This window comes from Carassius carassius, chromosome 41 (assembly GCF_963082965.1).
Source record: "Carassius carassius chromosome 41, fCarCar2.1, whole genome shotgun sequence".
In the NCBI taxonomy this organism is placed as follows: domain Eukaryota; kingdom Metazoa; phylum Chordata; class Actinopteri; order Cypriniformes; family Cyprinidae; genus Carassius; species Carassius carassius.
This window is the reverse complement of record NC_081795.1, coordinates 24418020-24444627: the sequence shown is the minus strand read 5'-3', so window position 1 is coordinate 24444627 and position 26608 is coordinate 24418020. Positions and strand designations below refer to the sequence as shown.

The window sequence follows — 26608 nt, the reverse complement described above, 5'->3', positions numbered from 1 at the left end:
CAAGGCTCAGTGCTTGGCCCATTCCTCTTCTCCAAATAATTACAAACCATGAGACTTACACACTTAAAATCAAAGGTTCTTTTTTATGGCACTGATGGTTCCATGAAGAAAATTTAATATCCTTGAAAGCTTTCCAATGTACAGAAAATTTTGACTCACTAAAAGGTTATTTCGGGAACCTAAGATTATTCTTATTTGACATTGCTTCGAAAGCCCCCTTATGTAACCTGAAGAGTGTATACTGTATATATTATACTGAAGAGTGATTGTCAGAATTTCCAACTACTGCTATGTTATAACCTTTCATCTTATGTCTGTGTGTATCTCAAATTGCCTGGATATCTCAGCCTGGAAGAAAGAACATCACCACCAACTCAATACAGATTTTATTTCCGACTAACCTAGCAGTTCAACACAACATCACTGTCAGCTATATTTTCAGAGGAAGGAGCATCCAACCAGGCAGAAAACAGCTGAAATTCACAGAGCACATCACGAATACCCAGCAATTGTTGTTTTGCTGTGTATTTTTCGGGGGAATTGTGCAACAGTAATAACTTCTCACTGTCTCTGTAGAACTAACAGATTAAATTATTGCTTTCCTCATTTGTATTTGGAGTTGGATAAAAACATCTAAATGTAAACACAAAATGTACCCATCCACACTGAGCCATGACCCACACTCACCTCCACACTGTCAGGAGAGATGGCTCCATCTGCATGGATGTCTGTCCCGTCCTCCTCCTCAAAGGTAGCACGCTTGTAATTAGACATCTGAAAGGGACAGAGAGTAGTATTGTTAGCCTTAAAGGTCGATGTACATCAATCCTGATTGTGAACAACAGCAGACAGGGGAAAATAATCCTGTTCACTATTTTAAGTGACATTCCAAAACAATCTGGCACTGGTAGAACATTTACTAAATAATTATGTTTGATTTATATGTTGCTTGAGAAAAAAACAATGTCACAAAGCCACTTTAAAGTAGCTGTCAATTGAGAAAGATGCACCATGAAATCAGAATCGACCCGGTTTACTCTCTTTATATTTCTTTATATTAAGTTCCCACAGAATCAACAGAAAACATTTTGAAAGGCCTTGAGGCGAGAGTCTGAGGACAAGAGATACTGCAAGAGAGTGTGAAATGGAGATGAATGTTGGGTGGGGGGGATTCCTTGTTTTCTCACCCCCATCTTGGATGTCAGAGAGGGGTTTATTTACACATCTGCACACACACATACACGACTCTCACTGTGGCTAATCTTCACCCAAGGGCAGCACTTTGCTGTGTAAGTCTCACTGTTATAAGCATTACCCCACAAAGATCAGCCACACTTAGTTAAATCGACCCTTATTTACGCTGACAGCAGACGCACAGGCCTAGAGCAAAACCTCCCACCCTGGTTACTAAACAAGACACACACAATGACTTAATGAATCTAAATTAGAGCAATCATAGACTTTCGTATATTAATATATAATAGTATAAAAATGAAATAAGCATAAAGAGTCCTGACTAACCCACTTTGCATTTCTAAAATAAAAAAACATGTTTGCTTTATCAGTTGTTTTTCCAACTGAAAATGTCCCTGGAGGTTTTGTTTAACTTCTGAAGGCAAGTTTGTCCAGAAAGTCTAGCTAAGTAAACATACAACAGACATAAGACACAGAGATCTACCCAGAGGAGAACTGTGCAGCTCGGTGTTTGCTTTTTTAAATCTTTGAAGGCTTAATGGAGTTCTCAATTCTTTCACTTAAGAGTCGACTTGAAATGAAACAATGTTGAGACTAGTGTAGTGTTTTTCTCAGGAAGAGAATGTATCAACTGGCTTTCTGTTCATCACCTTCTGTCTCAATAGATCCTGTTTGTAACTTTCTGTTCCTGTATATTTCAGTTTTAAGTGACCAAAGGCAATGCAGAGATATCTAAAGAGCTTGATGAAGCATACACAAAATGAACATATCTTATGCAATATTCACTCAAAAAGTTGGATGAATAGGATGAATAGAATCTGCAAGAAAAAAATCTTACTAATGCCAACAATTGATGTTGGATTTCAATACACACACTTTACATACAGTACTTTTATCTGCTAAAAGCCTTAGTCTAAAGAAAGATGACTCTATTAAAGGTTTTACACACACACACACCAATATTGTTTAGATCAAAACCCAAGAAAGCAACAGGAGCCCTTTGCAACATGTTTTAAAGTTCAGCCGGAACGCCACACTCAATCATCTTGGCTGTTAGTGTCTCGGTTGAATAAATATTGTATCTTTGCAGCCAGATTTGGAGTTTCAGTAAGCTATTCCTCAATGGGCTTTTACAGGAAACCATAAATGAGAATACAAAGACAAAAACTCTGACTCATGGTGATGCAAAACAAATGCACATGCTAAGTCCACACAAACATGCAGTTTAACAACAATGCCTTGACATTTTCCTGTAGTTGACTCGTTTCCTCATAAGCAGTAAATTAAAACTTTAGCTGTTTGTCATAGCTTCCCATAACACTTTGCAATGCAATGAGCGTGACTGAGAATGGGGTGCTGTTATAGCCGCAAGAATTCCCTCCAGAGGTCTGGACAAGATTCACCAGATTCCTGGGTGGCAGGTCACAGACGCTTCTCAGGGGAAGGAAAAACAATGTAGGACAACTTGGCGTGCAAACCACCCATGTGTTCTAGTTCTGAAGTTCCCCTTTCAACCGACACATTCATGACATGCTATCATGTGAAATTCATTTTTATAGTCCCAAAGTTTATGTTGGGAATAACATACAGCACATACTACACTTACTGTACCCTCTATAGTGCTTTATGAAATTCTGATTCATTTATTACATTTTCATTTGAATTATTCTGGATTATTCTTATTATTATTTTATTATTATTATTATTATGGATTCCAAAGTTTAATAACATTTTTGTGATCAAAAAGTATACCTAAATAATTGATATCATGAAACTTAAACAATTTAACAACAATTTATTAAAAGTTTAACACAAATTGCATATTTAGGTTCCTATAACATCGTTTTTTTATGGATTCCATTGTAATGGGTTAATACAATTTAATAATCAAAAGAAATGTCTAATTAATTTAAACATGATACTTCAGTTTATTAAAATCCGTTTTTTAAAAGTTTAACAGAAATTACATTTTAGGGCCCCATTTTTTCAGGATTCTGTTTCAGTTGTTTAAATCAGTTTTAATAATAAATGAATAATTAGAATTTACACCTTAAAATTGTTTCCAAATTCTGTCACATTCCACATTATACAGTTAATTAAATTTCTATGACCAGATTCCATTGTGATGCCATATTTTCCATTGTGATGCCATGAGGGCCAACGTTTCTTCACAATATATTTCTACCGTCCATAGTATGCAAACTGTCTGTATGCTTAAGATGATCTACTGCAATTGTCAAAATGTACTATGTAAAAGACATTTTTCACAAAACTGGATTCAAAATGCAAAATAATGTTTTTAGTTTTGAGATGAAAACTGAACATGTTTAATAATGATGTTAAAACAGCCATTATCCCTGCTGAAAAGAAGAATATTAAACCAGTCAAAGATGATTTGCTAGTCTTAGATGGTCTGAGAAGGTTTTAGCTGGTTTAATATGGTCTACCAGCTCAGTCAAGCTTGTAATTTGCTGGTTTAGTTGAGCAGCCAACTGACAGTTGAGTAGAATCCATTTAAAAACGGCCAACAGACCAGACTACTTCCGTTTTTTTTTTTTTTTTTCAGCAGTGGTAAAATCATCAGCCATGACTTAAACATCCTTAAATTATTTGACGGGACTGGTAAAAATTAAAACTAGAGTCAAAATGAAAATGGCTGGAAGAGGCAATAAACAGATGGTCTCAGACCAGATAAAGCCATTGACGGATGACTGAGACTCACCGTTCAGCAGCGCAGTAAGACACCAACAACCCAAAAGCAGAAGTGAACTGGTGCCGCTGCCTTGGAACGACTGGAATCAATCATTGACTGAAGAATGGGCGGAGGAAAGCCAATGTTTTGTTAACACGACCCAGAAAGGGCAGGTCGCTACTGTGGGAGAGGGAAAGTTGCTGGGAGTGAGGAACAGATAAACCTCACTTCCGAAAAGGAGACTCCTACCTCAGTAACGTGGTTAACAGAGAAACACATGCATGTGGGGAAGTTGTAAAAAAGTCACTGAAGTTACAATAAACAGTCGTTGGGGCTTGAACCAGTGGTGAATGTCTGGGGATATGGGAAAATGTGGGATGCTAACCATGTGAAACATGCCAAACACTCTTCTGCATTTATTTTTGCTGTATTAAACTTCTAAACAGTTAAAAAGATGGAAAGAAATCTGAAAGTGCTCATTTGATTCCGATCATCAAAATGACTGGAATGTGCATCACATAACAATTAAGAAGGTGGCATTATGCACATTCATTACCAGAATTTATGTTTTGACAATGAAAAAATTGACAATGAAAGACTGTAAACATTTCAAATTTGATAAAAAATATAAAATAAAATAGAACTGTTTCTTCTTAGTTTTTTCTTATCGTTTCGTATATTAGGGTTGTAGGTTATACATTATGTTGAAAATTAATGTTTATTACATTATATCAGTTTCATGTGTTACCATGATAATGTTTAGTGTCTGTGTAAATGATATGGAGCCTCGCACATGACATGCAGGAAAATATAAAAGGCTAAATTGTGTGCACGATTTACTAATTCGTTCACTCAATGTACTAAAACGTGCACACGATTACTATTGCGTTCCCTCGATTTACTATTTAGTTCACTCGATTTATACATTTTTGTGCACAATTTACTAATTCGTTCCCTCAATTTGCTAAATTGTGCGCACAATATAGCAAATCGAGGGAACGCAATAGTAAATCGAGGGAACACAATTGTAATCGTGTGCACGTTTTAGTACATTGAGGGAACGAATTAGTAAATTTTGCGCACAATTTTATTATTATTATTTTTTTTGCATGTCATGTCATGTGCGGGGCTCCATAAAATGACTCTGTGCACCTTCTATAAATGTTATTATTTAAAAGCTGCTTGTAAAGGGATTCGGTTCATCATGTGACTTTCTCATTACCACCTGCATTTGGTGGTTATTAGAGTAAGGTGCAAAACGGATTTTAGTACTTCAGTAGGTTGGTATATTAACATTATATTGGTTAATGAAATAAAGGTATTTAACTGTAAATTTAAGTTAAAACTGTAAAACCTAAAATGTTGTTACCATATTTTTTTTTTTACGATAAATTTCCGGCAACCACAGCTGACAGGTTTTTTTTACTGTAAATTTTATGGATTTTTTTTTACAGTGTATATCAGTGTTATGTTAGCATTATTTCTATACTATTAAGGGTGTCGCACACCGGACAAGAAGCGCAGCGCCGTATCGCGTCATGCCACGTCTTTAAAATTCGAACACATTTTTCTCTATGAGTGTACACACATCGCCAGCGCCATTCGGCATCTGTCCGCGGTGCCCAGCTACGACTCAGGACGCTGTTCAAATTCCTGCCGCGACACAGAGCGCCATCTGCATAGTTTTATATTAAATAACATCATATTTGTTTCAAATGATTGTTCATAAATTTTACCAAAATACCACTGCTGCAAAATACTACTTACATTAGTTGTACAGCTTGAATAAAATGTAAGCATATATAATTAAATGTATAATGAACGTAGCCCTTTTAATCTATTATTTTTCTCTCGAGACATTTAATACAGTATCGTGATTACATTCAATGTCTTCGGCAGCCACCTACTGGATTTACCAGGTCACAACCGTCACAAAACCCTTCAGGTCATTTAAATAGTGGAGTAGTGGACCGCAATAGACGAAAAACCAACGAGGTATGGAAATACCCAGAATTATATGCAGCCAACCATAGATTCTTCAAAGGCAACATGAGGAAGTCATAAACGTGGAAGAAGATGGCGTTTGTCATCGGTTTATCAATCTGAGGTAAAATGTTCAGTGACCGTCCTTAGAAACGTTAAGAAATAAGGATACCTATAAAAAATATGTGGCTTCTTTGTTTTTGTTGAGCAAACTAATCCGTTTTAGTAGCTACAGCATTAGAAATGTTGAAATTGATTATAATAATACAAAACAATTGATGAATGGCAATCTAGAATGCTAATGATAATCTAGACTAAATTATAACACAGATTCTTCTTATTAATTAACGTTCAAAACTCAGCTATTATCAATTAAAATAATATGTAAAATAATAATAATAAATGAAAGTTTTTAATCTAATATTTATATTCAATTAATTAAAACTTTTAGTCAACTGTTAGTCAACATTAACACTGTATCATGTACAGTAAATGGTGTTGCATGAAATGTACTTAATTTTTGACATATTTAGGGAAAACAACAGGCGAATAAAATCCCTTCAGAGGGACCCAAATCCTGCCTCCATTGATCAGACCCGTGTGTGTTATGTGTGTGAGATACAGCGATGGCTAAAGGTCAGGCTGTCATGCACTCTCTGCTGCTGCTAATTGCCAGAGCAACAACCTGCCATCAAACAATCGAACAATCACTAATTAAATCAATATGCTCTGTATCCTTTCCCGAGCTGTTTGATTGGATAGAGGAGCAGCCAATCAGAAGCCTTCAGCAGAAACAGCTGTGAGGTGTTGTGGGGTCACAAGCACTGAAAGAGTGAGCAACCTTTAGTGCTCCACGACTCGATGACGCACAAACAATAAACAGCAATATGGAGGTAATAATAGAGAGAGAGAGAGAGAACATGCCCATGGAGGTTATGAAACCAGCTATAATTGTTATTTATGAAGGCCTTTTTAAAGCCTTGACGCAATGGAGAAAAAATGAAGGTCTCTCTACATCGGCTGTGATCCTTTTAAAGGTGAACATGATATATTATCTAAATATACTCTAAACAAAGATTACGATTCCAGAGGATGAAGTTTATTTTCAAGCTCCTTGAATATTTCAATCTGACATAAAAGCTGCACATAAAATATCTCCATATACGCTTAGATATCACCAAATAAGCTGTCATGAAAAACATACAGTGATCATTTTGCCAGTACAATGAGCCACTTAGGGCTGCACGATTATGACAAAAATCATAATTATCGATTATTCCCTTGGAATTGGGATTGTGATTATTCACTATGATGATCACAATTTGCATTGAATGAATTTTATACCGTTGTTTGAAGCATTAAGCCTCAAATGTCATCTATACACTGGATTGGTTTTGGATTGTTGGACCATTATAAATGTATGGTATGAAAAAACTAAAAACTACCAGCCAAACTAAGAAAGTAAAAAAATAAGAATATATACATAAAATACAGGCACAGATAAATACAATATAAAGTAAATTAAATAAAAAAAATAATTAGTTCTAACAATAGTATTTAAGCACATACATGCAAATAATTTATTAAATTAACAGCATAGTGTTCACTGTATCAATTAAATGTAGATGAGTCTTTGTTAAAGCTGTGTTTTGTTGTTTGATTAACATTAATGACAGACAGCAGCAGGTATTTATAGGCTGCTGTCCCTTTAAGACCTGAATCATGATCTAATATAGAGATATACATCCAGCTGTTTTCATTCACATAATAGACTGTGTTCAGCTCATATTCTCCAAAATGGCGCAACAGTGATTCGGAGAGACACAGAGAAGACAAATTGTCGGAAAAAGTTATTTTAGTTTTTCTCTGCGTACAAAAAGTTTCTCATCACTTCATAACATCACGATTGAATCACTGATGGCAGATGGACTATTCTGATGATGCTTTTCACACTTTTCTGGACCTTGACAGTGTAACTTACTTGACAGTCACAAGCCTCCCGGTTTTCATCCAAAATATCTTAAATTGTGTTCCGAAGACAAACAAAGCTTTTACGAGTAACCCTTTAAGTAAGGGCTGACGCAATTCTAAGAGCAAACAGTCAAACCTGTGTATAATTTAAAGGCCGACGAGAAACATGCGGCGAGACGGAGAAAAAGAGCAGCCTTGCGAGGGGAAGGGAGAGGTTTTCCCAAGTTCCAGGAGTGGTGCGACACTTTCTCTGCGCGGAATGTGATTGTTTGAAGTGGTTTCCTGAGGAGTGTTTTCGAAAGGAAAAAGGGCATAGTCCAACCTCTGCCCCTGAGAGCTAGAAATACCCTTATTCTCCTGCCCCGAGAAACCCACCAAGCCAAAGCCACCTTGAAGAGGGAGAGAGAGAGCCAGCTGTGCAACAAACACACACACACACACACACTAGCGCTGCCCCACACATCCCTGCCGGCCCTCAGAGACCATCCGAGGGAAAGATGAGGTAACACAGCCAGCATGGGCATTACTCCATCCACAAGAGAGGAATACTGAATAGAGAGGGTGGGAAACAGCACAAGTCATCCGTCTGCAGTCCCCCAAACGAAGGTGCTCAGACAGTCTGTCGCCAGCAGACGTGGGTGAGGTCCAAGAACAAATAATCACACACACGTACATAATTACATACACTATCTACATTGTCTGACATGCTAAAATATGAATGTATTTACAGATGAGTGATTACTACAAATATTCTTCGCGCAGGGCTGTTTAATTATGGGAAAAAAAGTTCAGATTTGCTGTGCTTGTATGTAGGGCTGCACAGTTTGGTGTGTTTCTATACATCAATATGGCTATAAAATAATATTCATAAAAATAATAATTATTATGTTGAATGAAAATATAAAAATTGCTAAAAAAATATATAAATATATATACACAAAATAAGAAATACTACTATTGCACTGCAAAAAAACTTTCAGCATGAATCTAACAAAGTTTAGTGAGTTTTATGCTTAAAATGTGCAATTAGCAGTTGGTTTTCTATGAAAAAGAAACGAAAAAAATCTCCCATTAACTTCACTGTTGTTTTTCAGAAGAAGTGAGAGCATTTTCCAGTTTGATCGAGGCTTTGAGGTGTGACACAATCTGTAAAATCTTAACAGCAAATGTCAGGGCCTAAGTGACCTAGCCTAATCATTTGAGGAAGTGGAATTCCTCGCAGGGTGTGGATTACACAAACAAAACACACTTACGCACAGAAAAACATTGCCTCGCTGAAAGGGGATATTGAGCAGCTGGGAAAGCTCTGATAAATTGGATGACACCAGATCTGTAATTAGGCCAGCGCTCTACAGAGACCTGAACTCACCGAAATCATCAACCCAAAGCCTTTCTGCTCAAGTGTTAACTTCATGCTGTCTTTTTATTTCTCTTCAACAACTCTATGAACTTTAAGTTCACACAAAAATGAAATCTCTTTTATCATTTATTCACCTTCATGTCCTTTCAAATCCATTTGACTTTCGTTCATCTTTGAAACATACATTTGAATCATGTTCAAATCAGAGAGATTTCTGTCCTTCCACTGAAAGTTCAATCCACCAAAACTTTCAAGCTGCAAGGAGTTCATAAATACACCGTAAAAGAAATATACGTTGAAAAACATAAGGAATTTCATATGTAAATATATTATTATTTTCTAATAATATATGTTTGGCCATTTTTCAATATTTTTTTAAACTACAAAAAATATATTCTAAAAGTAAAAAAATAGATTTTTAAAGGCTTTTAAAAATATTTCTTTCCTTCTATATATTTAGACAATACATTGGCATGTCAAACATGGAGAAAAACTTTATTTGTTGTTTCTAACACATTTAAATAAAAAACAGTAAGCAACATACTTTACAATATCCCAGAAAAATTACAGTATTACAACATATTACATAAAATTAAACATTAATGAATCATTATAAATCTAGTTTTGATATCTTAATAGGCTATTCCATTCACATTTGCATTTAGTCTAAATGTAGGCTATTGTAAGATTGAAAATGTATTTTGGTATAAAGGTTGCAATTAAATATATTGTTATTTTCAAAAAGAAATTTCAATGTGCTTGTTTTTTTTTAATGCCTGATTTTTATGCCACTAATGATACAAACATATGGTGCCTGCCTGTGCAAAACGCAACCGTGTGTCATGGGTGGTTGCAAATATGTTGTGTGTTCCACATGCAGCTTTACTTGTGCATATATTCTCACTGTCTCTGTAATTAAAGTCCAATTGTAGCCCTGAGTGTTTTCACAGGATTCTAAATGAAGTGAAGTTAAATACATTTATTTTCAGCTCCTCTTTTAATATAGCCAAAAATTGACTGGTGTGGGGCGAATGGAGAAGAACTGTGCTTCAAGAACGTTCTCACTAATACAGTGCGTTTGCTGCTCTTTCTGCTTCATCTTTTGAAGAATGGCTTTAAGATGTGGTGATTCAGATGTTATTCTGTTAAATAAAACAGTTGTTTATGCATTAAATTATATTTAAGTTCTTAAGAAATGCTAAAAACAAACCGTTCAAACCCTTAGGTCAATCAACAGATGATCCCACCACAAACTCAGACCGCTCAACAAACAGAGATTTGTTTTGGAAGCAGCACAGACACAGTCTTGTTCAGGAAGTCAAGCTACCCATAGCTTTCAGTCGCTACATATTACACTAGAATTAAAGAAAAAGTTTTAACAAAAACTAGTTCCTTTTTGTAAAGTAACTGTAAATGTAAAGACAGAGAGGGTGAATGTGAAAGGGTGAGCGGGCGAAACAAGGGTGTGAGAGAATGAGAGAGAGAGTGAGAGAAACTGCTGGCCCGGGCTCTCAGTGGTGACACGAAACGGAAGTCAGGGTTCAGCAATCTCCCTTTCCTCTTTTCTTCAATTCATGACCTCTCTCCACACTCCGACAGAGAGACCCGCTCAATAACTCACATGCACACATAAACACTCACGCACACTCACACCTGTTGTGCAGACAGAGCAAACCACTAATTATTTCTCAGACATATCCTCAGACACTCTACTGCATCCAAACACTTAGTGGGACTAATAAACATCTTTTGGAGGTCTTGGAACAACAAGTCTCAAACATGAGCATTAACTACAACTACAATCTGAGGGAAATGTTAAGCTGAAAAGAAAGCGGTTTGAGCCATACCTTTACTTATGAAAGTACAAATGATAACTAATTTTAATATTTCAATTGTTTTTCTAAAAGGGAATCTAAATTGAGAGCAAACTGAGACTCCTAAAGGACGGCAGATGGGTGACATTTCTGGAGCTATTAACCTAAAATATGCATTAGAAATGCACTTCATATAGAAAATGACTTGAACACAGAAATTTGTTTTAAACTTTTTAAATAAAAGTATTTTTTTAATGTGGTTTAAAGGAAATTGTATAGACTGTGATAAAGAAAAAAAAACACACTCTTACTATGATACTGAAATTATAGAGTAAGAGGTTTACAGTTAGGGATGCACCGATAGAAAAATGTCGGACAAAAAACCGATAACCGATAATTATTTATAACAGAAAGCCGATAACCTATACATCTATCTAAATCATCACATTTTTATGTATTTTTTTTTATAATTACAAAAAAGGCTCACTATTATAAGCCATGCCCCAAACACTTGAACATTAAATCAAGCATTATCAGTACAGCAGCCTATCTTGAACCATACATTTCGATTAACTTTACACATTTTTTATCTATATTTTCTTATAAACTAGATTTTTTTTTTTGTGGCCTCATTGACCCAAATGCTATTTAGACTAGACACAAGAGGATGTAAGTGCTGATATTATTTGCACTAAATGTAAACATCTACAAATAGCATTTTGTTTACATTAACTGCAAATAGTGATAAATGCTACCCACACAAAGTGAAAGCAATATGCTATTTGTACTAAGGCAAACTGTCTGAGCAATAATGGCAGAAACATCACCATAAACATATTGAAACAGCCCATGGAAAACAGAATGTTGTGCATATATTCTCACCTTTTCCATTAAGTCAGCAACGTTATTTGCACCCGAACAGCAGGAAAATGAAACAATAAATCAAGCCCTCATTCAACACGCCGTATAACACAGAACCAAGAACAAGAACTGTATGTTTCTCACATGCCACAAAGACAAGAAAGACACTGCCTTCTCATTTCCTTTTCTGTTCTCTCTGTGGTGGTGGCCTCCGTCACAGAGAGACCATAAACAACGAGCAGAACGCCTTCAGACAGATGGGAGGGGAAAAGGAGAGCAGATGAATGCACAGAAAAACAACACAAGCAGGGGAGTTTGAAAACCACAGTGAGGAGTGCCTGTGAGAATAGGAGGAAGATTGAGACACGAAAAAAAGGGGTTTGAGGGACAATCACCTGGGGTGTTTTCTGAAGGGATGATGATAACAGGAAAAGTAAACAGTTTACCCTACGAAAAATGCCTGGGGGGGCTGCTTGATTTGTGCAACATCATTATAAAGTAGAGGAGAGTATTAAAGTAAAAAAAGTAAAGTAACAGCCAGAAAAAAAAAGAGAAAGTTGTAAAAATGAGCTTCAGCCTAGTGCTTAGTACATGCTCACACACTGATCCATGGTGCTCATCTGGGCAACATAAGTTTGAATCTTGCTTGCAACATTAATTTATTCTCTGCTAGGTTGAAAATATGAAGTCTACAGAGCCCCTAAAAGGACATATTTTAGTGATTTAGCATTTGTGTTTACCTTTTGGTTATTTTGCTTGCAAAACATTTGTGTTTGTGAGGGAAATAATATGAGGGGTTTTGCAATTGAATGTACTTTGAGTGAGGGAACCCCAAATTTCTCTGGGGAACACAAAAGCATTAAAATATTTTTTCATTTTTTATTTTTGGGATGGCATTTACATCACAATATGGAAGAAAATATCTGTTGCTACTTCCATGTTATCGTTTTAATACATACAGTTCATTATAAATCTTTAACTTTTTGCCCTGGCCACTGTGGTGTTTGTTGCCTTTTAGAATGGCTTTCTTATCTAAAAAGGGTCGTAACACCTTATTTTTTGTATTTTAGACATGCATTAATTAGTGATGAAAAAAATTAAATTGCTGAGCTAGTGGAAACACCAAAAGACAGCGCTATAACGACTTTCAAGAGTGGCTCGACAGTGTTTATTTTCACATGGTGTTTGTTTTCTTTATTTTATAAAAGCACAACTTTTGTTGATATTGTGAGCACACACAAATATAAGTAGACCCTTTGCAATTACAAATGATTACTCTTACCTTTATGAGCAAAAATGGCAGCAAATCCACTGAAAAAAATATCTCACTGGCACCTCCATGTCATGCAAAGCGTCTTCGCACAAACTATTGGATATAGCGCACATTTATCTAGGTTTAACGTTTAAACATTGTTAACTGTTTTATATCTATAGATTTTATTTTAGGCAAGTTGTGATGATTTGAGAAGGCTAAACTGATCAAACATAGTCTCACTGTCTGCCTCTTGCAGCTTGGTACTTAAAAAAAAAAAAAAAAACGTATAGCATATTTAACAAACAAAACATGCTCCAAACTTTTTTTCTAAATTAACTTAATAAAAAAAAAATGAAACAAAATATAATAATTTTGCTAGGGCCTGAGCGTCTCGGGCCAGAGCCAGACTAGGGTCTAAATTTGAGGCCCGTGCAGAGCTCTACTATTGCTTACAGTAGCAGTTGCAGCTTGCTTCAGAAACCCTCCCCCTCCACCAGCTCCACCTGTATACAGTAGATCTGCTAAGAGGTGATTCATGTATGCTATATGGGGTTATTTCATGTATGCTATATTTGCAGCAGCATCTTGTGGATGTGTTGGCAGCAGCAAGTTTCGGTACTTGCTCTGCCGCATTAGCAGCAGCAGCGTAGCAGATCTATTCTGCCAAGATCAAATACATTAACATTGTCATGTACATTACCATGCCAATCCCTCTGAGAGTGGTCATGACAGAAATAATGTTAGGGATTTGTTCAAACTGCCCAAGTTTGATAATGTAATAATGACGCTTGCCCTGCAAAATGCCCCCAAATAGAGACAGACAGGAAAAAAAGTTAATTCTGTAATTATTTATTTACACATTAATCCATGGTGCTCATGTGGGGGACACAAATTCGAATCTTGCATGCAAAAATGTCAAAGTCATTTCCCAGGTCCAGCTTCATAGAAATGCAGCAGCAAAACTCTTCCGTACAAGCCACATGATTTACGCTATCATTCATGGCTGTACCATTTCAAATATTTTCTAAAGTTACCCAAAATAAGATGTTTAGCAGAATTTTCATGCTTCCCCCTTTCCAAATAAATGTCTTATGACTAGTGGCTATCAAGCTCCTAAAGGTATAAGTAACACCATAAAGCACCCGAAAATTGTCTAAAATACTCATATAGTCTAAATCTAAATTTAAACTGTATTTCTGAATCATTATTTTCAACATCTTCATTAGTGTTCCACAGACGAAGATAGTCATATGGGTTTTATAAGAGTAAAAAAAAAAAGTTAAAATCAACCATCTCACAGTTTATAACATACATTTGCATCAAGCTGTTTAGAGTATCCACCGGGACATACCACATAAAAACAAACCACAACCCTTCCTTTCCTAAGTACATATTAGCTTCACAGAAACTCCCATTCAAAATAACCCCACCAGCCACTATTCCCACAGTCCTTTGGCCGCTCATTCATAGGGACTTCATTCAGGCTGCCGGCTCAGAGTGTTCTAACACTTCTGCACCATTAGAGGGGGCTTCCATTGTGGCCGGTTAAAGGGTACAGGGACAGAGAGACGTACTGTTGTGGTACAAAAGGCCATTCTGTTCTGTGCTGGCAGCCCATCATGGCTTGAGTGCACTTCACACAAGCCCCCCCCCCCCCCCCCCCCCCCCCCCATCGATGGAAACCAATAGGCAGAACGTATGAAGACCTGCTGATAGCTGCCCATTGTGAAATTATTTTTTTGACAATAAGGTAACAGTGAAATGCCATCTGCAACCCATTTTATTTTCATAATTTTAACGTAACCTGATTGTCAATGATGAAGAATGGAGGGCAAGTTGTTACACATGCAGAACAAGGTACTGCATTTTGATTATGTATGAAATCATTTTGCAATAACATGCACTGGTGAATCATTCACTCAGAACGTATTAAGGAAATAAATAGGGTAGATATTAAATACAGGTGTAAAAAAATAAATAAAAAAATACCTACATACATTATCTGTGTTGCCTAATTCTTACTGTTCACATTTCCGCCATACTGCAAAAAAAAGGGAAAAAAAGAACAATTCTGAGACCACACTGAAATTTTATTTCAAAATATGCAAAGGAATGTTGATTACACTGATGCTCCCGTAGCTAAAACAGAGCAAGCTAGCAAGACCGAGGTCATTGGATTGATATTTAGGGAAAGCATGAACTGATAAACAATATACCTTAAACGCAGTTTTAGATAAAAGCATCTACAAAATGCATAATGTAATATTTAATATTTTAAGCACATTTGTTACACTGATCATGTGAACACTTTTCTTCAAACATTATCATCAGGATTCACACAAACTTATGAAGTTCATGCAGCTCAGGTGCTGCTAGTGAAATTGTGAAAAACCAAATACTAAGACATTTGGAGGGAAATAACTATGAGGAATTTCATTCAGGATTTAGACAATATCGTAGCACTGAAACTGCACTCATCAGAGGGCTCTTTCATGTTCATGGTTGCATCACTCTCTTAGTATTACTGGTGCTTAATGCTGATACTACTGACTACAACATTGTTTTGAAAATTATGTTGGCATTAGTGGAATGGCATTAGCATACAGTTTAAATCCTATTTATCTGACTGTTAGCACTTTGTAGCAAGAAATGTAAAGGTGTCATATAAATCACAATTTCTATGGTGTGCCGCAAGGCTTAATACTAGGACAACTTTTTTAATAATATAATCAGTTCTATATTTCTGCAAGGTCAGAAAAAAACTACAAATTCTCTAAACAAATGGACTGCATATTAAAAGATGAACTACAGAGGTCTACCATTCAGGGTAAAACGGTACAAAATGCATCTTCTTAGAAAATGTATGTTCTCTTTTCCCATTTGCTATGCCACTCTTGGTTTGAGTGTGTCATTGATTAAACAGAACAACACTGTGTGTGTGTGTGTGTGTGTGTGTGTGTGTGTGTGTGTGATTCTGAAAGAGAGAGAGAGAGAGAATATTCCCCAGAGAACCCGAATGACGTCACCGATCTGGGCATCAAGGTTACCTCACTCCCTGCACGCAGACCATGAGAGGAAGAAGGGAGGAACGGAGGAAAAACAGAAGGAAGGAAGGAAGAGAAAAGACAGTGGGGACAGTGCAAAGAGTTTTGATGGGTTTGCTGTTTTCTTTGAAACAGGATGAAAAAATCTGATTACTTACTGATTCAATCTCATATACACTTTAACTTGGGCGCCAGACCATTATTCTTTCTTTTAAAACACAAACTGTTGACCAACAAACATTTGAAAGGAAAATTTAGGACTCTGTACACATAACAAGCAAATTATGCAAATACATACAGCTTTTCTCAGAGCTACAGTGGAAATGCACCACAGGAATCATGGCAGGGAGCCGTCCGAACATCACACTCCACTGAAGAGCTGTTCTTCACAGCATATCGTCATTTATTAACCGCTTACTTCCTGTCTTCCTGTGAATTTCTGCCTGTGCAACCATGACAAATAGTTTCAAATAGCTTCCCTCCTGTTGTCTACGCTTTCACACAGGTGTGTGCACAGAAACCTTACACTTGTCCAGTACAAATATATTTACAAAACCAAAAAACAAGATAGATTTACTAAAGAAATAATGCATAAGATAATATCACTTCCATTCAAAGAATAATAAAATTGTGTAAAATTTAAATAATACAATTTTTTATTCATATAGCACCTTCCATGTATTAAATGCAGCTTCAAGTGCTACACAACATGTTTTTTTTATTCCAAAGTATTGTATTTTCTTAATAATGATGTTTACTTGTTCTAACATAAAAATATATTTAGTAAAGGAAAAACAAAAATAATAAAGTTTAATATGCTAAATAAAATAAAGACATATATTCTGGAAACAACATATATACAATTCTCTTCTCAGGAGCATTTATCTTGTTTGAGAGCTTAAGGCTCCGAAACCTTTAAAAAAAAAAAAAGTTAATTAATAGCCTGAATTTACATAGACTGCAAACAAAACAAAATCGAGTCTGTAAGTAAAGGAATGAGATGAAATGAAGATATAATGAGCAATCTATAAGTGATCAAAACTGTAATCTGTAAATTTACTACAGGAGGATGTGATTGAGAGGAAGAGGAATTGAGTTCTTCACAGTCGACAAGCTGCTAACAAAAAGAAGGAGAGATTGCAGCGGGCAAAGCCAAACCTTGTCCTCTCTCTCTCTCTCTCTCTTTCTCTCTCTCTCTCTCTTTCTCTCTCTCTCTCTTCTGTCATTTTCATGCCAGGTCTCAGGTACTGCAGTGCAGAGCTGGCAGAATGTTAAACAACCAAATGATGGGAACATGGAGGAATAATGGGAACACAGAGAAATAAAAAAGAAAGAGAAGGTATGAAATTGTACATGGAGGGTACAATGCCGAGGGACAGATGCAGATGGATAAAGTGTAGCTGGTTTGAAAGAAGGACAGACCAGTCCCTAGAAATCAACACTGACCCTAGTTACTCTCTTACACTCTTGCTGGGTTGTTTCAACCCAACTTCGGCTTAAATATGGACTAACCCAACATTTGGGTTACATTTTTAAATTAAAATTTTAACCCAAAAGTTGTGTTAGTCCAAATTTGACCCAAAGTTTGGTTGAAGCAATCCAGCATATTTTAGAGTGTAACCTTCATATTCTGTTTAAATCGAATTTAATAGCTCAAAAACATAATTAACATTGAAGAATCACAGTTAATACTTTATGAGTTTTTACAATCTTATGAGATCTGTTTGTAAACAAAATTTGAACTTGATAACACACTTCAAACGACTTCTGTGAAAAATATTACATTACTAATGTTTGGAGGCTCCGAGACTGCAGATAAGCATGAATAAATGCAATGAATTCTCCCACACCAAGACTGATATATACACTGAAGAGACACTCCTGACAGTTTATTTTGATTAATTTTTCTACAGAAGCAGACATGACTTCACTATATTATATAATAGTTGCGTTTCAAACTACTTTGTGAAGCAACACAAGATTAAAGCTTCAGTAATGTCTCTCTCTAGAGGGTTTTGATTAGGTCAGAGGAACCAATTAAAAGAATCCAAAGAGAAAATAAGTGGTTAATTGCAAAATTACTATCATTATTTTCACACATCCATCACTAGGAGAATCTGGGAAGCAAAACAACAGGAAAGTCCATCTTAAAAGAACATGAAGGATATAATACACACTTTAGGTCATATTGCACCAATCATCTGTCAGGTTTTCATAAAATCTGCTTCTGAAACTACTCTCCATTTTTGATTGACATCACCTACTGTAAAGTCTTAACAATATTCTTAAATTTCTTCATGTAATATCTTTAAAGAACATTTGACATAAATGCTGGTTAATGAATTGTGTTAACCAGTCCAATTATGGGTTCATCACATATTTGCAAATAACAACAGATTTTTAAAACAAGCGTTCTTCCATGTTAAGCGAAATGTGAAAAGTTGTGCTAAAAAGCTAATTCTCTATCACAGTTTGAAAATACCACCCACTCTGAACACTACTCTATACCTAACTGATAGTGTTAACAAAAGATAAACGTCAGATAAAAAACAAAACCTTTTCTGAAGCAACCGTGCCAGTTTAGCTTGCTTCTTCAAGTCCTTGAGCTCTTTTATTGAGTGTATTATAACTCGTGTTGCACCGTAACACAAATGATTGCTGTACCAGGTGCGCTGCCAAGCAGGTTTAGCTTGTCGGAAAAGCCATACATATGCAGCTGGTAAAGTGATTCAAATGTAAAATCACGGTCAAAGTTTTTTGATTTCATAACATTGTATTGCACAAGGAACTGCACACAAACATGTTTTATATTTATTATAAGAATCTGCTCCTGTAACCATAATTTGTGTGAAAAGGAATACATTTGAATAGGAATAAATGTGAGTTCCTGTGGCCCAGTGGTAGAGCATTGCATTAGCAGCACAAAAGGACATGGGTTTGTTTCCCAGGGAACACACATTCTGGTAAAAAAGAAAAAATAATGCACTGTAAGTCTCTTTGGATAAAAGTGTCTGCTAAATGTAAATTTGTTTTACTGCAACTAGTGTTCATTCCAGCAGGAAACTGCCGTGAATTGGATGTAAAGGTACATCTTTTGGAGTTTTGCAGAAATGTACACATTGAATTGTGACTGAGAAGGTGATTGCTGACCTTAATTTGGACCCTGAACACACACACACACACACACACACACACACAGCGGTACAGATGGAGTCTTGGCGTAGACAGGAAAGTGTGGCCATCTCCCTGCTCTCACACACCCAGCGGCAGGATGTACCAGCGCTCCTGAGCCCTGAGCAGTGCTTCAGGGGTCACACAGGGGATGACTAGAGAGTGCACTCCAGCCTTTCCCACAGCAAACCACACCCTGGAGTCTCCCTGTCTTTCTGATCTGGAGCCAGTGCCTCTCTCCATCAATGGTCATGGTTTGGATCAGGATTTGAAAAGCTGCTCCTATAGATTAGAGCCAAAGGGCAACTGCTACTCCAAAAATCCATTTATTACTACTACCATACCACAGTATGCACTGCTAAGCCTAAAACGGTGGGCTAAAGACAACACTATTCCAGAAAATGATGGGTTAATTTTCAGCAAGCGTTGATGGAGATAGTACACATGAAGGATAAATATGCAAACAGGATGATGCTGGTTACATAACATCTTTATCATGATGACCACGTAATCCAATAACGGTCGACACAGGCCAGTGTGTCTGGCCAAATCAAACGTCAGCAGAGCCTAGCCGATTGTTTAGAGCAACACTACTAAACAGCTGCATTGCTACTAAACCACTACACATTTGCATGAAGCAAAACGTGCAGAAGCAAAGAGGAAGTACAGTAGAAGATACGATAAAGTACTAAGCTCTCAATGGCCTTACACACTAGAGTTCATGTTGAATCAGAGAAACAAATGTGGAGAAAAGTTTAATGCAAAGCACTCCAATGCAGCAGCATCCAATATGAATAGCTGCATTTCCACTGTCGGGCCAGTGTGAGCCAGGGCTTAAACCGCCTCGGGCCAGTAGCACCAGGGCCAGAATAGCGCAGGGTTTCCACAGTCAGGGCCTGAAGCTCCGGTGTGCGTCACTAAAACACGCGCTTTACACACCTCTCAGAACAACGTCATGCAACCTCATCATTTCACCAACAAAGAGAAGTTATCTAAAAAATAATAAGAAATAAATCACTGGAACATGCTTTGCATGCTTTGTTCAATATTCAAACTCAAAAGCATCGATGTTTTAGCTATAGAATAAGTGATACATTGATCATAATGATTTAATTTATCAGGACTCAAAATTAATCACACATAAATACACTTATTTCTATTTTATTTGTTTATTTTTAACGCTTATGAAAATAGCCTGCTTGTTCAGTCGAGTCTGTTTCTGTTTATTTGTAGCCACAGCCTATACGTCACATTTAGAATGAATGATAATATCTCTATTTTTATAAAAGCTCCCGAACAAAAACATTATTATATTTTTTTATGATAGGCAACGTGGAGCTTAACTCTCGAGACGAGACTTGTGATATAAGTTACTAAATAAATCGTGAGAAACCGACGTCTGATTTCTTCAAGCGGTCATATTTACCATGTTTACTATGATAACATGTTTAGCGTGCATAGTCTTTTACATTGCTTAAAATATTTCTGCCTTGTTTACGTGAATATAATCCACATCGGATCAAGTTATTTCAAACACTCGCTGCTGACTGAAAGTGAGTTCTGAGCTCAACTTATTTTATAAAGTGTTTAATGCTGGTGTTAAAGCTGTTATCTTTCTGAAATGATCCGCAGCGCAGACGCTCTCTATTTTTTTAAAAGCTCCCGAACAAAAATCATTTTTATATTTTGATGATATGCTACGTGGAGCTAATCTCTCGAGACGAGATTTATGACAGATAAAATATGTTCAATAAATACACAATTGTGATAGAGAATAAGAAGCTGACGTCTGATCTCTCCTGGTTGCATTTACCATGTTTACTATGGTAACGTTAATGTTTAGCGTGCATAATCTTTTACATCGCTTATAAAGACTTCTGCCTTGTTTAGTGATTATAATCCACATCGGATCAAGTTATTTCAAACACTCGCTGCTGAGTAAGAGTGAGTTTTGAACTCAACTGATTTTAAAAAGTCTTTAATGCTAAAGTTATATCGCTGTTATCTTTCTGAAATGATCCGCGCTGATGCTCTCCAGACGCGGAGAAACTCCACCTTTGTTCATAACCCCTCCTCTAGCCCCAGCTGGCCCGCTTTGACCTAAGGTTTTCGTCGGGCCAAAAAACCCTGGCCATTGGCCCTGAGGAAGCCCCGGTGAGGCACGATCAAGCCCCGGAAGTGACAGTGGAAACGCGACTGGCCCTGGCACGCACCAGCACGCCCAGTTTAAGCCTGACAGTGGAAACGTGGCTAATGTCAGGTCAGTGCTTGTGGGCATTATTGAGTATGTTATTCACTTTGAAAAAACAAACAAAAACACATCATGAGATTTCATAGCATTCACTGCATGATCAAGACAATTATGAGGGCAAAAAAATCCCTGTATGGATTTTTTATTTAACTTTATCATATAAGATTTTTTTCAAGTACCATTTTTTTCAGCAAAAAAAAATTGCGCAAAAACTGTTTTAAACAAGAAGTTAATATTGAGCAAGTCACATTTTAGGCACAATATTGTCTGGTTTTTTTTTTTCACCAATGAAAATAGTTCCAAACAACGCCAGAAAAGAACATTTACTAAATCCTGAATCTGTTTTTGAACGAATCATTTGGGTCAATGATTCAATAATCTATTCATAAAAGACAGGGACTTGCCGCCACCTGGTGGTTTTCCTGTCATATTTGATTTCTCCATCACAGGCCTAAACCACCCAAGGCACCAGCCTAAAAACACACTTAGAAAAATACTGCTCAATTACATTGGAAAGAATATATATATATTTAGTCATAATTTACTTATTTGCTTATTTTTTCTGTGGAACATGAATGAAGATATTTTGAAAAATGTCTCAGTGTTTTATTGTTCATACAATGAAAGTCAAAGAGGTTCAATACAATGTTGTGTTGGACCCCACTAACTTTGACTGTTTGTGCAAAAACAGTGGAAGCATGCTTCAAAATGATTTATTTTAGGTTCAGCAGAAGAAATAAAGTCATATGAGTTTGAAACGACATGAAGGTGGGTGAGTAAATATCCAACATGATTTAATAAGAAAACGTAACTACTTTTATTTTGCCAAAAGATTGCCTTTCATATAAATCTGTACAATTTGAGTTATCCAAAAACATAACATTTTTAGAAAAAAAAAGGTCCACCCCTAAACCCAACCCTCCGTGGGGCATAAGCAGATCATGCAAAAAAAAAATGTATGAATAATGTATATAATGTATGATGTAATGTATAAATTCAAACAAATTAACTACCAAATCATCACAATATTTAGGAATCGCTATGAGAATATGTTAACTGCATCAGTTTCAACTTGCTGCATACTTTATTGAAACTGGAGAAACATTCACTAAAAGAAGATGCCCTACGTTAAGTTTGTTGAGGAGTAATACTGAATACTGAGGGAAGTCGTGGCCTGGTGGTTAGAGAATCGGACTCACAATCAAAGGGTTGTGGGTTCGAGTCTCGGGCCGGCAGGAATTGTGGGTGGGGGGAGTGCATGTACAGTTCTCTCTCCATCTTCAATACCATGACTTAGGTGCCCTTGAGCAAGGCACCGAACCCCCAACTGCTCACCTGCCGCGGCATAAATGGCTGCCCACTGCTCCGGGTGTGTGTTCACAGTGTGTGTGTGTGTTCACTGCTCTGTGTGTGTGCACTTCGGATGGGTTAAATGCAGAGCACAAATTCTGAGTATGGGTCACCATACTTGGCTGAATGTCACTTCACTGAAGCAGGCGCTTCTCTTTACAGAAACTGTGGTAATGATATCATTTATCATCATTTAATGGTGAACATATAACATTACTACACAGACCTGGAGCACAGTGTACATGCGTCAGTCCACAAATAAATTATCTTGCTGATCCAGATAACGAAGTTGTGGAAATGGCTCTAATTGATTTCCAGCATATTGGACGAGCTAATTGGAGCGGCTGAGCACTCTTACCAAATGACTGCAACTGAGGGCGCTTACATGAGTACATCCACATCTGCTCAGGCTACATTAGATTTACAGAAATACATTTCAGCTGGTGATTGCTAAGGTTGGGTGATGGGTCCTTCAAAACCCCTTATCCTACGTATCGAGCGAGTCCCACACTGTTTAATACAGACATGAGTGATATCTGACATGAGTGCTGTTAGACATACGCTTTTCCCCTGGCAGATACACTAAAAAAAAAACTGTAATAACAGGATAAAATTTAGTTTTAGTTTTGCATGGACACGACTGACAATTTTATAATATCCCTTTCTAATGTTCTGGTCTATCTCATAACTAATAAACAAAACACTGAGGTCATGAAAATATATTGATATTTTAAAAAATAACACGTTACACAGCGTAGTTTTAAAGAAGATCTCGCGGGAGAATGGAATATACCTGTTACATACAACGACCCCCACCCCTCCCCTCCAGCGCTGTAGTTGCCATGGTGACGTACGCCTGTCCGTAAAGTGTTGTGCAACGCAAGATGCTCTCGTCGCCACTCCCTGTAAACAAACGAGAGAAACCTCGAACAAAGAGACAATGAATAAAAACCAGTCGGTCTTGAGTTTGAAACAGCTCGCGAACGGCTCCACGGAAAGGAATCTGTGCTATTCTAGAAACCGAACGGGTTCGGTGTGTCGCGTGCGTGTCGCTCAGGAACAGTTTGATGGTTTCAGGGAATCTAACTTACACTAAATAGTTTGTTTGCGACAGAGAGCAGCACTACGACTCATCTTCGTTCGAGCGCTTTTTGACTTTATTTTCCTAAAAAAAAGAGGGAGAACATGCTTAGTGTTTAATGAAACGAGGAAACAGCTGTGGGAAACCCATATACACGTAAATACAGTTGCGTCGTACAAGAGTAGAACATGACTTGTAAGTTTCGTTAAATCAGTTCTTGCGCAATCGAGGAGTAAACATTAAAAGCAGACGCGTATCTCCAAATGTGCAGAATTCGCCCTTGTTACGTGCCAATATTCAGTTTAAAGCTGCTTCGGTCAGTTCACCCCATGCTCTGCCAATGAGACGGCTTGCAGATGTTTTTGGTGTACGTTAATGTTAATAAAAAGCATCAGTGCGACTCACGTTATTTCGTAAATCTTGCAGCGCTACACTCATCGTGCAGCATCGGCGCTCCGCACGCGACTAAGCCATCCCTCGCGCCTGAAACAAACATGATCAATGAGTGTTAAAACCATCTTTCATCCATTTGCAGTCGCAGTTTTCCATCTGCAAAATACTGAAAATATGAAAGATGGGATGCGTTTGCCTACCGCTGAACGTTTTCAGAATACGGCGCGCATGATGGGTTGCTGTGCCACTCACTGCCAACGACCAGCACGTCCTCTGCTCTGTGTATTGCAACATAGAAAGATGTCTGAGGGAGATAGATAGAGATCAGCCTGTGCTCGCTCACTCACCCTCTCTCTCTCTCTCTCATTCCCCCGCCCCTTTCGCCCTCATGCGCGCCGGCTCCGTGTCCGTGAATGAATGCGCGCTCCCGCGCCGCATCTGTATGGAGCGGGTTGCTGACGCTGTCGTAAGCATCAAGTGGGATGAGCGCTAATACCCTCTTTGTACTATAACCAATCTCAATTTCCCCCGTATATACTTCTTGAGCTGCCATGTGGCTCTATAGACATTAAAACGTCTTGACGTTATTCTTCAGATCAGTGTATTGGTTTATATAGCATCACTACATAGATAGTTTTCTAAAGAACTATGCTATATTAAACGTTACTGGAAAACCATTTAGGTTCTAATTTAAATATAATTAAATAATAATTATTATTATCATTTAAAACCGTATATCCCACCATTTGTAAAGTATACATGGTCTATAAAGATAAATGTAGCCTCTACACCCAAATCTAAAACATATTAATAATGGATTGTTTTGCTGAAAATCCAGATGGTTTAAAGACATATAAGAAATATAATCAATAAATGCAACATTGCTGGAACATAAGAACCTTATCTTATAAAGCCTGCTGTATCATATTTGATATTTAGTGCTGGGTAAACTGATTTCATATAATCCGGATTATGTAATCAGATTCCAAAAATGTAGTACTTGCAATCAGGAGTGTACGGAAGTGCTAAAAGATTATTAATATTTTTTCTTTCTTGTTTTCTCACGATCACAACTTAATTATCTTGTGATCTCGACATAACGAAAGTTGTTTTCTTGTGATCTCGACATAATAAAAGTTGTTTTCTAGTAATCACGATTTATTATCTTGTGATCTTGACATAACGAAAGTTGTTTTCTCGTGATCACGACTTATCTTGTGATCTCGACATAACGAAAGTTGTTTTCTTGTGATCTAGACTTATTATCTTGTGATTTCAACATAATGAAAGTAGTTTTCTTGTGATCTCGACATAACAAAAGTTGTTTTCTCGTGATCACGACTTATTATCTTGTGATCTCTCGACATAGCGAAAGTTGTTTTCTCGTGATCACGACTTATCTTGTGATCTCGACATAATGAAAGTAGTTTTATCGTGATCACGACTTATTATCTTGTGATCTCGACATAGCGAAAGTTGTTTTCTCGTGATCACGACTTATCTTGTGATCTCGACAAAACGAAAGTTGTTTTCTTGTGATCTAGACTTATCTTGTGATCTCGACATAACGAAAGTTGTTTTCTCGTGATCACGACTTATCTTGTGATCTCGACATAGCAAAAGTTGTTTTCTCGTGATCACGACTTATCTTGTGATCTCGACATAATGAGAGTAGTTTTATCGTGATCACGACTTATTATCTTGTGATCTCGACATAACGAAAGTTGTTTTCTCGTGATCACGACTTATTATCTTGTGATCTCGACATAGCGAAAGTAGTTTTATCGTGATCACGACTTATTATCTTGTAATCTCGACATAGCGAAAGTTGTTTTCTCGTGATCACGACTTATCTTGTGATCTCGACATAATGAAAGTAGTTTTCTCGTGATCACGACTTATTATCTTGTGATCTCGACATAGCGAAAGTTGTTTTCTCGTGATCACGACTTATCTTGTGATCTCGACATAATGAAAGTAGTTTTCTCATGATCACGACTTATTATCTTGTGATCTCGACATAGCGAAAGTTGTTTTCTCGTGATCACGACTTATCTTGTGATCTCGACATAACGAAAGTTGTTTTCTCGTGATCACGACTTATCTTGTGATCTCGACAAAACGAAAGTTGTTTCTTGTGATCTAGACTTATCTTGTGATCTCGACATAGCAAAAGTTGTTTTCTTGT

General features: G+C 37.0%; 1 protein-coding gene across 1 annotated transcript in view; it reads right to left on the bottom strand.

The window, feature by feature from the left end:
* Positions 1-24774, bottom strand: part of ece2b (endothelin converting enzyme 2b) — a 53407-nt gene extending 28633 nt beyond the window's left edge. The window contains exons 1-3 of the mRNA XM_059533594.1: positions 24621-24774; positions 24433-24510; positions 688-774 (exon numbers count right to left, since the gene is read on the bottom strand). Coding sequence (XP_059389577.1) covers positions 688-774; positions 24433-24465 — 120 coding nt within the window. The 5' untranslated portion in view covers positions 24466-24510; positions 24621-24774. The remainder of the gene's footprint in view (positions 1-687; positions 775-24432; positions 24511-24620) is intronic.
* Between the last annotated feature and the right edge of the window lie 1834 nt (positions 24775-26608).